At 40.0% G+C, this 14,074-nt stretch overlaps 1 protein-coding gene across 1 annotated transcript in view; it reads left to right on the top strand.

The window, feature by feature from the left end:
* SEMA3D (semaphorin 3D) overlaps window positions 1-14,074 on the top strand; it is a 175,921-nt gene that overhangs the window by 64,609 nt on the left and 97,238 nt on the right. Inside the window, 1 exon segment of the mRNA XM_042469528.1 lies at window positions 11,394-11,554. Coding sequence (XP_042325462.1) covers window positions 11,394-11,554 — 161 coding nt within the window.

The following is a 14,074-nucleotide window of genomic DNA, read 5'->3' as shown; positions in this document are numbered from 1 at the left end:
GTAGAGCTTAGCACCTTGGATAGCTCTGTCTCTCATTGCCTTTTTCTCCCCTTTTCTCATTTTTAATGGTTATCTCACTTCAAAATGATGGCATGCCAGCTATTTTAAATGGCAGTCCTTTTGCTCATTCTGTTCAGTGAAACCCTCGACTGCATGTTTCCTGTCTTAAATGCACCATTGTATAAGAAAACCTGTTAGAACATTTGTGACATTAAGTTCGCTATACTCTTAGGCACAATCCCACACATTTTGCCCCAGACACTAGAGCAGGATGAAGTTATTTAATTACACAATTAAAAAAAAAAATAAGCATGTCAACAGATGAAGAGAATTTTGAGTATGATGGGATTTACGTAATTGCTTACTTACCATTCAGGAATTCATTTGATGGGCCTACTCTAGTAAGAATACAGTTACAATTGAAACTCGCCTTATGCGGGGGATCTGTTCTGGAACCCCCCCCCCAATAAGGTGAATTCCACATATGCTGGAGCCCCATTCATTTGAATGGGGCTCATGTGTGCAGTGGCACTGGAGTGCGTGGGCTGCCATGGGCACACACCTCATTCATCTGACTGGGACGCTTCACCCTTGCACCCTGCATGCTCCTCACAGCTTGAGCTCATACACTCAAAGCCATGTATAGCACACCCATATATAACACAGGCACACTGTATATTTAGGCCCAGACACCTTCAATCATGAATGTTATCTTTTATAACCTAGCAGAACACAAACCAAAAATGTTTGACCTTTAAAAGGAGCACAAACTAAACAAACGTTCTTCAGTTACTGGTATCAGGACTGGCCTGGAATCTGGGAAAGTGATGCAAGCTCCAACTGCTTCTACTGGCTTCTGCTCAAAAGTCAAAGCATTTCCTTTCTGTTCCTCCTATATGGGCAGTTAATACTGAAGCATTAAGAGCTTGCCACTTAAAGAGGCAGCATAGAAGAAAGCAATCTTTAGCAGTTCCTGAACAGATTAGATATCACTTCATGCTATGAGAACAGAACCATTACAGGTATACAAGGTTGTCCCTGATTTCAACTCTATAGAGTATATGTGCCAGGAAAGCATGCCACTGTGTTTTCATATCATCAGGGCTGTGAATTCCATCAGACACCAGGTTGACTTGGGGCCTAAATATTTCATGCAGGTGCTTAGGAATTTATTCATTTATTTCTGCATGAAGCTGATGTTGACAAGTTTGATGCTGCCTCCGGATTTTTTTTTAAAATAGGATGTTGATGCCTAGGAATTTAGAATATTTTTAGTTCTGCTTAGAAACTTTCTCAACTGATTGAATGATGCCAGTTGTTTTCCTGACAAATAACTATCTTATTGTAAGATAGTAGAACCAGTGTATCTGTTACAAAGCAAAGTACAAAAAGGATAGTGGGGTATAACACATTCATTTTATCACTGAAGATATTTTCTAATAGACTTTGCCTTCTTTTCACTCACAAAGGTAGCCTTCTCTGACATGCCTCCCTGCAGGTGTTTTGGCCAACTACAATTCAAGCCACTACATTGAATTATCAAGGATGATGGAAGTTGAAGGCCAAAACATTTGGAGGAGACCAGGCTAGAGAAGGCTGGACTAACTCAAAACTACCCTATATTAACCACATATGGGATCCTAGAATTTAGCAGTTCCACCAGATTTATTTATTTATTCACTTTATATCTTACCTTTCTTTTTTTGCAGGATTCAAGGTGGGACAACTGTATTTAAAACAATCAAGATTCAGTTAAAATATAAGTTTAAAAAGAATTAAATAGTGGTGCAATTAAGAATAAGATTAAAACAATATAAAAACACACATCATTATATAAAAACAAAACCCACAACCCCACCACAATCATAGGGACAGAGTCGGGGCAGCCGGCATGTGCAATGCACGCCCACACACTGGCATGTAACACCAGTCTGTCAAGCCCCTCAGTCATCCTTTACAACAGCAGTTCCCAACCTTTGTTGGGCCGCAACCTCCATTGTGGGTGAAAGTCCAGCCTGTGGTCTCCCTCATTGGTTGGGAGTCCAGGAAGGGGGGGGGCTTTGGCCACCTACAAGCCCCAGTGGCCTTTGTGGCTGGAAGTCCTGCCTCTTCCTGGCCTCCCAACCAATCAGGGAGGCCACCGGCGAAGAAGGGGCAGGACTTCCGGCAGCAAAGGCCACTGGGGCTTGCAGCCCCATCCTTGTCCTCTTCTACCCACAGGTGCCTGGCACCTGCAGGGAGAATCAGAGGAGGAGGAGGCGGCCCCATCCCCGCCCCCTTCTCCTCGAGGGTGCCTTCGCTGGCACCCGCGAAGAGAAGAGGAAACGGAGGACGTGGCCGCATCCCATTCTCCTTCTCCTCGTGGGTGTCTTTGCTGCCACCCGCAGGCAAAAGTGGAATAGGAGGAGAAGGCAGCCCCATCCCTGTCCCCTTCTCCTTGCAGGTGCCTTCGCTGGCACCCATGAAGAGAAGAGGAAGAGGAGGAGGCAGCCCCGGCCCCTTCTCCTCATGGTTGCCGGCGCCAGCGCCAGCACTCACAAGGAAAATGGGAAGAGGGGAGTCAGGGGGGGATCCCAACCTGGCAACCCCCAAGAAAGGGTCGTGCGACCCCCCAAAGGGGTTGCAACCCCAAGGTTGGGAACCTCTGCTTTACAAGGTTTGCTGCAGTATTATTTTACACAGAAATACATGTGGGTTTTCTAGGAGGGAGGGAGAAAAGGGTCCTACTGCTCACTGAGTGTTGCTAAGGGAGAGTGCTCTTACACAAGCTTGTTTGCCATGTAGTTGTTTGCCAGGGATATCATTTCCTAAACTTCATCCCTCACTTTCTTCCTATGAAAACATGTTTTCTGCATAAAATGCACTGTTTTCTGCACAGGAAATACATTTTACACAACAAAATCCCCACATGTTTTTATTTGCAGACTAATTCCCTGGAAGAGTTTGCAAAGTATTAAAAATCTACTCCTGCTGTATTCTTCTTGCTGGGAGTTTGTGAGCATCAGGTACCCCACTTCCTTCTTCTTCTTCCTCTTCTTCTTGGCTTTACTTCGCGAATGAAGATTCAGGAAGGATTCATCTGTGCTTTCTAGAAGCACGTTGATGACATTGGATGTATCCTTCGAGCCTGTGCAGTAGATTTTTTTGGTGGAGCGCAGCGTGCACAGAACTGGCCTCACCCTTTAAACCAGAGGTTCGACTGCTGAGGACTTGACAAGCATGGACAGTGGCAGCGAGGTCCTCGGGTCATAGGTTTGATTAGAGTTTCCTTCTCTTAGATGGTTGACCTTACAGGGTTAGACGACCACCATTTCTTTCTCCTAGGATGGTTGCCATAAGGCTAGAGAGCCCATCCTGCCCTTTGGCGCTCTTGGTCAGACCCTTCGGTTGGGACCTGTCTGGCATGGAAGACCCTACCGGTGGCTATTATACCACCACCAACATAGCTCACAACTTCATTAGGGTACGCAAGCCTCTCCCCCACATAGTCAGAGCATAGCTGGAGGGGAATAGAAGGCCGGAAGATGACAAGGTAGCCCACTACTGTGGTGAGAAACAAATAATAACAAACATTATTTCCATCCCTCCCTCCCTCCTATAACTGACATGAAGCATGCACCTGAACACCTAATCTTCCTGCTGTAAACAAACTCCTCTTTCTTTTCTATCTGTAGTTTGACTCAGGCCATGAGATCATTAGGAGGTAGGTATCCAGTGATTTAATTCTACACATTTGTGTATGACAGATAGGGCTTCCTTTTCATACTGGCCTTGACCCTCCTAAAATAAAGGTAGATGTAATGATGAGAACCATTACCCTTCTCTAGTGCTTTGAAAGATCGGAAATAGTTGGCATTTGATCAAAAGCTCAACTTGTAACCTTTCATGTGGACAGTTTCCTTTTTCTAAAAACAGAAAAACCACAAAATAGATCCCCTCAACCCTCCACTTTTAACTGTGTTAGTAACAAGGATGGCTTTGCTTTATTTGGCAGTCACACAAGAAAGATAAGCAGCTTAGGAGCAAGGGAACCTGTACAAACCCACGGCCTGAGGTCTTCTTTGTAATAGCAGATGTTTTGGATCGGATATATTTTCATCTATGATGTTTAAAACTAATTATTTGGCTTGGCTATATGGTGTTTGTGAACTGGGTCTGTGCTTTTTTCACCAATAATATAAAGTCACAGAAGAGCATTTAATCATCTCTGTAATGATACTTCTTATACTCTTATTTGTACAGCTGCCTTTGCTTCAAATTTGTTTGGAAGTATGCAACAATAACAGGTAGATATAAATGCTCAGAAATAACTATTTTGTACATTGGTTAATCTGTGTTGTGTGCTGCTCTTGTTACAAAGAACTAAGTGTTTTATTTTTAAAGGAATCTTTTCCTGAGAGGTCTAAAGTTCATTTTTCTGAAAGGTCATAGGAATCCGTTCTGCTCGGCTCTGATCAAAAGAGTTAATTATTGTGTCTATGGCAGAGGCAGGGAAGCCAAAGTGTTGTGATCCTTCTGTGTGGAGAACCATTTATGGATGTTGTGAAGCATTTGCTCCATTATTAATGTGACCAAGCCAAAGAATTCCCTGCTTTTCCTTTTGTCCTCCATCAAATGTGATTTCTTAGTTAGGTGTTTGTATATGTACAGGCAGACACATAATTGACTCCAGATTTGATGGGGATCTGTTCACACTGCAAAATTATAGCACTGTGCTTCATCTTTTAATTGTAATTGAAACAATCAATGGAATTCTGAGACTGGCATTTTCAAGAAGCCTATTTAGAACTCTCAGCCAGAAAGCTCTACTGCCTCCCCAAACTACTATTCCCAGACTTGGAGTCTTGGGCAAAGGAACCTTTATCTGGGCCTCTCCTGCATTGAGACTGTTAAAATCCCAAATTCTTTCCATCATATATAAAAGAAAATGTGCAGCTGGAAATGGAAATTGAACTGAAACAAAAATTTCAGTCATCTGTAGTGGCCAGATTAAAGAGATAAATCTGTTCCTAGTGTTTAACTACAATGTTGTTGTACCTATCTGCTGTATAGATCTCAAAGATGAGGAGACTGGCAGAAAAACAGTAGCAACTCTAATTTAGTACTAACATGCTTGAATACACAAGAATTCAATCTTAGATGTTGAGAACTAAGCACTAAAGGCTCTGGCCCTGGACAGATGAATCTTGTTTTAATTTGTCTTTCACCTTTTTTAAAATCACTCTATCCAGTTTGCTTGATCTATTCCCAAATTATTTCATATGTCTTTTCCAAATATGAAGAATTTTGAGAATTTTAATAACGTCTACTCAAAAAACAATTAAAATTTTAAAAATTGCCCATCCTTACTTTTAGGCATCTTCTTTCTCTCAGGTTTACCTAGCAGTGGTCACAGCAAATGTTATATTTCAAGGATGGCTGGCATCTGGCATTTATTTTCCCACAATGCCTTGAAGTGCACACTTTGTTTCAGTTAAGGCTGTTGTAAAAAAAAAAAAAAATCAAACAGAAAGCTTGCAGGTTTATGGGTCTGACATGGAAGAACTGGGACTGGTGTACACTGCTGGAGAGAAGGACCTGTCAGCTGCTCAAGGATGTTATTGGCAGGCTTTTTCGTATGCCGTCTCTCAAAATATTTATTTGGATTTTAGCTAGGAGGCCAGTCACTTAGGTACATGATACTGATTATTGAATGTTAACAAGTAATTGTTCTTAGATACAGTATTTTAGAGCAACTGGTGATTTTATTTTTTGTATGACTACATGTAGCTGTGACCAGTAAACATAGTCTCAGTGTGTAGTGTTGACTTTTGTCCTTGCAATATGAATGGCTGTTCCAAGTGTTAATGCAATTTACAGATACCATAGGTGAAAGGAAAGTTAGGAAGAACAGTGCCACCATTGCCAGTTCCCCATCAGTAACCACATCAAGATTAAACAAACTTGCCATCATGGAACAGATTCTGAAACCATCCACAGTTAAGCAAGTTTGAGCTAGTGGTGTGAGAAATACTTCCTTGAACAAAATCTGATGTTACCTCCATGAGGTTAGAAAGAGGAAACAAGTGAGAACATTAGAATGGATCTGTGACAGTGAGACTCACCCACCCAACTTCTTTTCTTGAATGGCAGCACAATGGGTCTTTTTTGATCCCACCGCTGCCACGAATTATGTGAAGATGATAGCCACTATTCCACCAATTCTTCACTACACGACTTGAACCTGGGACCCAGGTTTCTCCCCCTGCCTGTTGTCTCCACAGGGCCATTGAATGAATCACCAGAGGGCATGTAGCTGTTTTTGTTCAGTTAATAATGTTAATATCATTTTTATTATATTGTCCTGTGTGTGACTATGTGTAGCAATCCAGTAAGTAACACCCAAATCATCAGGCAGTGTTGTTTTGTTTTCTGTATTAACATATTGTCTACATTCAGCCCTAATATTATTTACAGATGTCATTGGGAGACAGCAGCAACATTGTTGCCTTGTAATTAGAACAAGGCATTTAACTAGTTCAGGAAAAAAAATTCCCAAAACACATTCTCCCATTATTAAGGCTTGTGATTGTTTTAAAATCTGTTACTCAAGCTTCAAATAAAGAATTAAGAAATAAATGGCCATCTAAATCTCACCAGTGCTTAAGGAAGATACTACATTAAATTATGGATGATATATTCTCTTGAGACTTTGAAATGTGTGGTTTAAGTTGCTATTTGAATTCGAAATAGTTTGGGAATGGATCCAGCAAAGTGGATAACTGGTTTGTCTGTGGCTTAAAAGGCTTTGAGCTCAGTCAACTGCAGCTTCCATGCAGCTCCATCACCATTCTGAAGTCTGGCATGGTTTTCAAAAGTGGTTTGTGATATGCCCTGGAAAATCTGACTTTTCAAGGAACAGGCTCAGCTGCCACACTAGTTTTAACTGTGCAGACTCACTCCTGGCCACCACTGAAACCTGAACATTCAGGCTCAGTTCTGAGTAGTGCACCCAGGTTGTGAATCTAAGATTTCAGGGGAAGTGTAACCCCATCTATTACAGATTAAATCTCTATTCCCTGATCTGCCTTACAATTTACCAGGAACACATCTGTCTTGTCTGAATTAAGTTTCAGTGTGTTCCTCCTCATCCAGCTAATTAGTGGCAGCAGACACTGGTTTACTAGTAGTAATAATAATAATAAAATTTATTTATATCCCACCCCTCTGAGAACAATCGGGGCGGCTAACAAAGTTAAAAATACAAAACATATAAAATCCCTGGTACCCTCCCCTCCGTAAAAAGGTATTAAATCCAATGCTATATTTAAAAAACAGAACATAAAACAACAACAAACAAACATACATACAAGTTAAAACTGACCAGAAGGTCAACAACATCATACCAACAAGCAATCAGTGGGAGCAGCAGTACAGAGACATCTTCTTTAGAATTAGATTTAAGGGAAAGCTAGAGTTGCTAGCTTGGAGAAATGCTTAAACTAGCTTGTAGAGGTGCCCAAATCACTCACTTTTTTCAAATGAAATATCTGCAAATTATACCTGCTAACAGCTTAGAGATACTTAATAAATGCTCCCAGGATTTGATTATTCTAATCACAGAGACATCATCAAAAGTAAACACAGAGTTAAAGTCATCTGTGAAAGGGAAAAAAGATGAGGTGAAAGAGATGAGCATAATAAGCCCACTTCCGGGCAGCTTGGGAACATGGTGATCACATGGCACATGCCCCGCAGCCAACCGGAAGCCACCCCAACCCAGAAAAGCTACTCTGAAAAGGAGTGGTAAAAACTGCTTCTTTTCAGAGTGCCATCCAGGACCATGGCAGCAAGGCAGATTGGGGCTGCACTCATATGTTTGCCATAGCTCCAGGGCGAGCAGCTCTGAGGCAGCCCCAATACATCCTTTTTGGGTGGTCCATTTCATCCCTAGGAGACAGAGTAATAATAATCACACTGAAGATAAAATCACCAAGCTTGTAAGTGGAAAATCTATTAGGATGTTAAATTTTAAAATATAGTAAATTTCTTAGGGATGAAATGGTTTATAAACAGAACATGGTCTACCCTTGGTTATACAACAAACAAAAACAAAATAGGTTTCCTTTTCTCACATGATAACAGAGAGGAAGAGGAGACAGAATTGGAACAGATCACAGTAGACAGCAATGAATCAACATCACCAACACAACATCCTTCACCTTTTATGGCAGCCAAAGTAAACTCTAGGAGGACTTGCCTAACATCCAGTTGTAAGAAGGGGAGTGTGAAACGTCCACCAGCATCCATATGTTCACAGAGTAGAAAAAACTAGTAGTTCATTTGTCAAAAAGGAAATGTCAAAAAGCCTATAGAACAATAGGTGTTTAAAAAAGGTCTGCCCTTCGTTCCAACTCCCAAACATAATCCGGTGTAGGTCAGATTAAATTTGTTTCAATTCTTCAGGAATATCAAATTGAGATGATACTTTGGTGAATCAACACAGGTGCCAGCAAACAGTAAAGCAAAGTCGAAGGCTTTCATGGCCGGCATCCATAGTATTTTGTGGGGGTTTTGGGCTATGTGGCCATGTTCTAGAAGAGTTTCTTCCTGACATTCTGCCAGCATCTGTGGCTGGCATCTTCAGAAGATGCCAGCCACAGATGCTGGTGAAATGTCAGGAAGAAACTCTTCTAGAACATGGCCATATAGCCCCAAAAAACCCACAAAAAACTACAGTAGAGCAAAGTTTAGAATCTCCTCTATGTTTATGCCACCCCCTCCCACAGAGCCCTCTATCACTGTGCTTGAAAGGTTGGTGACATAGGAGTTAACAAGGTTGGGAGATACTCTACCATCATGTTGGAACAATATGATTGGGAGAGGGAGATTAGCTCTTTAAGCATGGCAACAGATAATTCTATAGTCATCAAAGAAGTGGATAAAGGAGGAGCTATTGTAATACAAGACAGCACCGTACTGTATATAAGAAGTAATTATTTTTGCAAATTAGCTGATAAATCTGCATATGTTACATGTACAAAAGATCTTTTAGAAGATATTTCTAAGATTATTTGAAAAATGGTTGAAAACCAACAAATTTCTTGAGAGTTGGAAAACCTTCAAAAGAAGAATCCTGAATTGATGAGAATATTCATAGTTTGGGTTTTATTATGTGCCAAATTTGCACAGGTATTTTCCCCTCAGAAAACAGTATTTTCTGCATGGAAAATAATATTTCTTTAAAGAAGCATTTCCTGTGCAGAAAATTCTTTCTTAGAAAAAAAAAGTGGAAATATTGCACAGAATAAGTCTTCAACTGTGACATTTTCTGGACAGGAAACAAGTTTTTAAAGACTTGAAGTTTTTAAAGATTTGCTCACAACAGAATGAAAACTGCTGAAATTACTTATTGCTTCCTTCAAGAATTAAATTAGCAAAGAATTAAAATACCTAATTTGTTGTTCTTCTCATTGTAGAAGAATAGATAACTTAAGGCTACTGGCTGTGTTTCAACCATTGAGGGTATTTTATATGTTTTTTCACATGTGAAAGCAAAACAAGGTGCAATGTTGTATTGGGTTAAATCATTACAGATTGTCTCCTGGGAGGTAAAGCAAGTCTTTATCTCTTCTATCCTTTTTATCAGGTAATAAAATGTTTTAAAAAATAGTCTGCATTTGCAGTACTAGTGCATCTTTGTTCCCTTGTCTTTTAGGTGTACTAACAGAGTTATAGAAGTGGTACATATTCATTCAAATCATTCAAATAGGAATGGCCCTTGTGGTCTCTTCCAACTCTATTATTATATGAATCTATGAATCTATGAATGCAAGATGGGATATCGGATGTTGGCTTATCCTTAGCGCAGTGTTTCCCAAATTTGGTCCTACAGGTATTTGAAACTTCAAATCCCAGAAACCCTAGTCAATTTGACAAACAATCAGGAATACTGGGAGTAGAAGTCTGTGGTGAGTCACTAGGGAGAGTGGAGTTCCCCTTCAGCTAATCAGATTTAGACTGGCTGCAAAGGTGGAGGCTGCTGGAGGAGTGACTATAAAAGGGGAGGAGCAAGGGAGAATTGTGTCAGTTAACATGTTGGTTAACAAGTCAGTTTAAGGTGCTTCATATAGGAGATGACACTTGAGGACCTCAACCTTAATTCATATAACAGAAAAGTGTATTGGGGGTAAAAGTGAGGCAAGTGGCAGCACCAAGGGAGTCAAAGGATGTATCAGATGTAGAAGAAAAGCCTCAGAGCATTGGCAGGAAGACTCCTGTGGTTACAAAGTCCAAAACATTTGGAGGGACATAGTTTGGGAACCACTGTCCTAGTGTATTTGATAGATAATCTGCTTACTTTGTTCTAACAATAAGCATACTAATTACAATAGGTTCAGAGAGAGTGGTTAACCTGAACATCAACCAATGGACATTATGGATAATCAAATATTTGAATCTTATGCTGCCTGTGTACACCATGGCTATTGCACAAGTGTTTGTTGTGGTATATCGGGACTGTAGGAAATGATCACATGAAGTACTGTTTCATAATTTTTTTGATTGCTGAAGCAATTTTTTTTTCTGATTTAATGGTACAATCACCTTCATCCTTCACCCTTACACCTAAGCATGTTTACTTTTAAGGTATGTAAGAGCATGGCTTGATTATAGAGTAATGACAGTTGGATATTATTTTAGTAGTTATGGTCCAATCCTACAGAATTCTGGGATTGGTAGATTAATTAGTATAAGGAGATATTCTCTGCTAGTGAGGGAGCCCTGGTGGCACAGTGGTTAAATGCCGGTACTGCTGTCATTCACAGCGACAGTCCACTCAGCCTTGTGTTCACATGCACTGCCTCAGGCTACCTGGCAGAGATGCTGTCCTCATACTACTGGTATAGTTTGAGTCATCTGCCCAGCTCCTGTAGATGATGATATGTGGGAGAGGAATTTGGCCTCAGGCAGCAAAATATCTTGGCTGGTCCTGCTGGTATCATTAACTTAAAGAGAGGATTGCCTTGGAATTGGCCTATTTACATAACAGACATAATTTTATAGCTCTTCATTCAGGTATCTCTTTAGTAATCTCTTTTCTGTAAAGTGGGAACTTTAAAACAATTAGCTCTTGCTTATAAGAAATGTGCTTTAACCTTTTGACCATTTCAGGTCATAAATTGCTACAAGAAACAAAAGATATGTAAGTATTTTGTTTTTAAACAATACTGTGATAATCTTTTCCCCTCACTCTACCGCCCTCTCCTGCTGCCTCATCCTGTTAGATGAAAATCTTGCTCCAACAAGTTATCTTAACCAGCAAAGCTCATGCTGGGTGCATATATTTATACAAGACACCAATGAACCATGTGTATACATTGTTGACTATAAAGATTTCCTTCATTCTCTCACAGACTTGCTGCTTTCCAACAGCTGTGTCCCATTCCTGGGCTCGGCAGAGGGGCTGGATTTTCGGACCCTGCTGCTCGATGAAGAAAGGGGTCGGCTTCTACTCGGGGCTAAGGACCACATTTTTCTGCTCAGCTTGGTTGATTTAAACAAAAATGTAAAGAAGGTCAGTTTATAATATCTTTGTATATTTGTACAATTCATCTGATAAGTTTGTTTTTAACCCGTCTGCCTCCCACTGCTTTCCTTGGGTGAAGAGCCTGCATAGTATGTCATGCATCATTGGATGGATTTAATAACCTTACCTCCCATAGTTATATGGTTTGCTTTTAATAAACTGAGTTTGTCAGCATGCGTGACCTCTTATAGCAGCAAAGCAATATAATATGACAAATATCATTGGACTTTTGCCCTCCATCTAGCTAGAATGTAAGCAAATGGTAACATCTCTTTCCTTCTTTTCCCATGTATTATGACAACTAGTCCCAAGTGAAGTCACTCTTTGCTTAGCTATGTGCTCATCTTCAATGTACTGGTTGGTCTTTGTGCAAATTTAACTGGCCAACATGTTTGACCCTTTACAGTAGGCTCCAAAGGTTTATTATGTTGTTTAAAAACAATTTCACAGTGTTGTCAACATGCGTATATGTGTTCGTGTATGCATATGCATGCTCGGAAAAATTTACCCAATGATAAATCATCATAGCTCTTCTCCAAGTTTTTACTAATGAACCTCAATCACTAATTAAAGCTGTTCAATGTCCCTAAAGCATTAATGAAGATAAAGCAGGAATGTACTGATTTAGTTTAATTAACTTGCTTAAAAGACTAAATTAAGACTATAGTTTCCCTGTGACCAGATTTTGAGACACATTTTTACACATGCTGCCTTCATCATTCATTTGCCAGATGATTATTTGTAGGTCTGAAGGTGTTATCACCAACTGATTATCACAGACTGAATTGTTGTTAGATGATACAAACATTTGAAAGCCTGGTATGCACATGTAGCAGAATGAAGGAGGTGGTAGGATCCTAAAGCAGGGGTTAGAGTGAATGGTGCCACCTCAGGCTGCAGAAGGGTCCCCCATTATTGGATACTCCCACATGTAAAAACATCTCTCCATGCAACAACAACAACAACAACAACAACAGAACACCAAGGGAAAGATTCTAGCTCAGCCCAATCCTCATAGTGCTAGTATAAGCTGCCTCTATGTAGGAAAGCTAACATGTAATCTTCACCCAGCAATCCCACCTAATTTGTTCCCACCTAATTTGCCTGCATATGTACACAAGGTTTGATACAATGCTTTTCAATGCAAATAGTTCACACATTCAGTTGGGAATTGTTATGCAAGAAGCAAGCACCATAGAGATAACTTACATGTATAAGTGAACCAAACTTGAGAAATATCACCAGTAACAAAAATCTTGCTGATGGAGGAGAAGCATGGGGACTAGTGACTGCCTTTGTGCAGCCAACCTCTTAAGGGAGAGTTAGACCTGCACTACAATGACCTAATGTAATCATGTAGCAATAAGAATGTCAAAGTTGTATTGATCTCCTTCTCCAATACTTGGAATCAACAACTAAGAAGTTTAAGCATGGATCAGTTCACAGCAGCAACAGCTTATCACACTTGACTAAGCAAAGGAGCTGATGTTTCTTTAGCAAATGACAAGAGGGTCTTGAGAAGATAAACACAACAACTAAAGACAATAGTTTGTTGAAAACATTGTTGCTGTATCTTCTCTGACTTCTAGACAGATAACCTGCTGCTTTTTTGCTGTGGCTAGTGGGGCTTTCTGACTTGCCTACCCATTCAGAGCCTTGCTTGGGGAAATTTTCCAGAGAGGCATCAGGTGCAGCCTCCTCCTCTTGGTAGTGAGGGAAGGAACATTATACAATTTACCACACCTTCATATCCACTTCTTGAGGGGCATACCCAGCCTAATGGGACAACTAATGCTGGCAGTACTTCCAGAACTTATAATTTAAGTACTCCCAGGTAATCAAGTATTGATGATTTCATTAATATGTGAGACACAACATTTTGTTGGACCCTTTACACCTTTCCCCATTACTGAAAGGGGTTAATGCTTTGTTTAGTGACCAAAATCTCACTTTGTCTTTCCATTTAATTTTCCATTTTCCATTACAAAACTATCATATTTTTATTATAAAAGTTGGGAAGTTCACCTAGCAGTCATCGCTTTAGTTTTCAAATCTTGAATCATATCTTATAGGTAAAAAAGCTCTCTCTTTCTCTCCTTCACAGAGAGAGAGAGCTATCATTGTTATGGAGTAACATTTGCCAAACTATGCCTAACAGAAAGCTGTCAGTATGAACTATGAGTACTTGGGGTGGTGGTGAGAGTTTTATTTTGCCGTCAGCGGTTTAAACCACGGAGTATGGGAACCAGATGCTTGCATGATAAACCTTTTACATACAACTCTGGTATAATATGCTGGTATAATTGAAAAAATTGAAATCTTTTTAATATAATCAAAAAGTGTTTGGTATAGAGCACAGATTTGTTTTATTTTCCACAAAACGAAGAATGTATGGAAAGTGTATTGGTTCATTTAAGAATAAATATTTTTGTGGTTATTCCAGACAATGTGTTTAAATATGATGGGAAGTGGAGAATAAATACATTTAAACTGCCCATTTAGATAATG

This window comes from Sceloporus undulatus, chromosome 5, assembly GCF_019175285.1.
Source record: "Sceloporus undulatus isolate JIND9_A2432 ecotype Alabama chromosome 5, SceUnd_v1.1, whole genome shotgun sequence".
NCBI classification, from domain to species: domain Eukaryota; kingdom Metazoa; phylum Chordata; class Lepidosauria; order Squamata; family Phrynosomatidae; genus Sceloporus; species Sceloporus undulatus.
The sequence above is the reverse complement of the archived record's forward strand: the minus strand, read 5'-3'. Positions and strand labels throughout refer to the sequence as shown.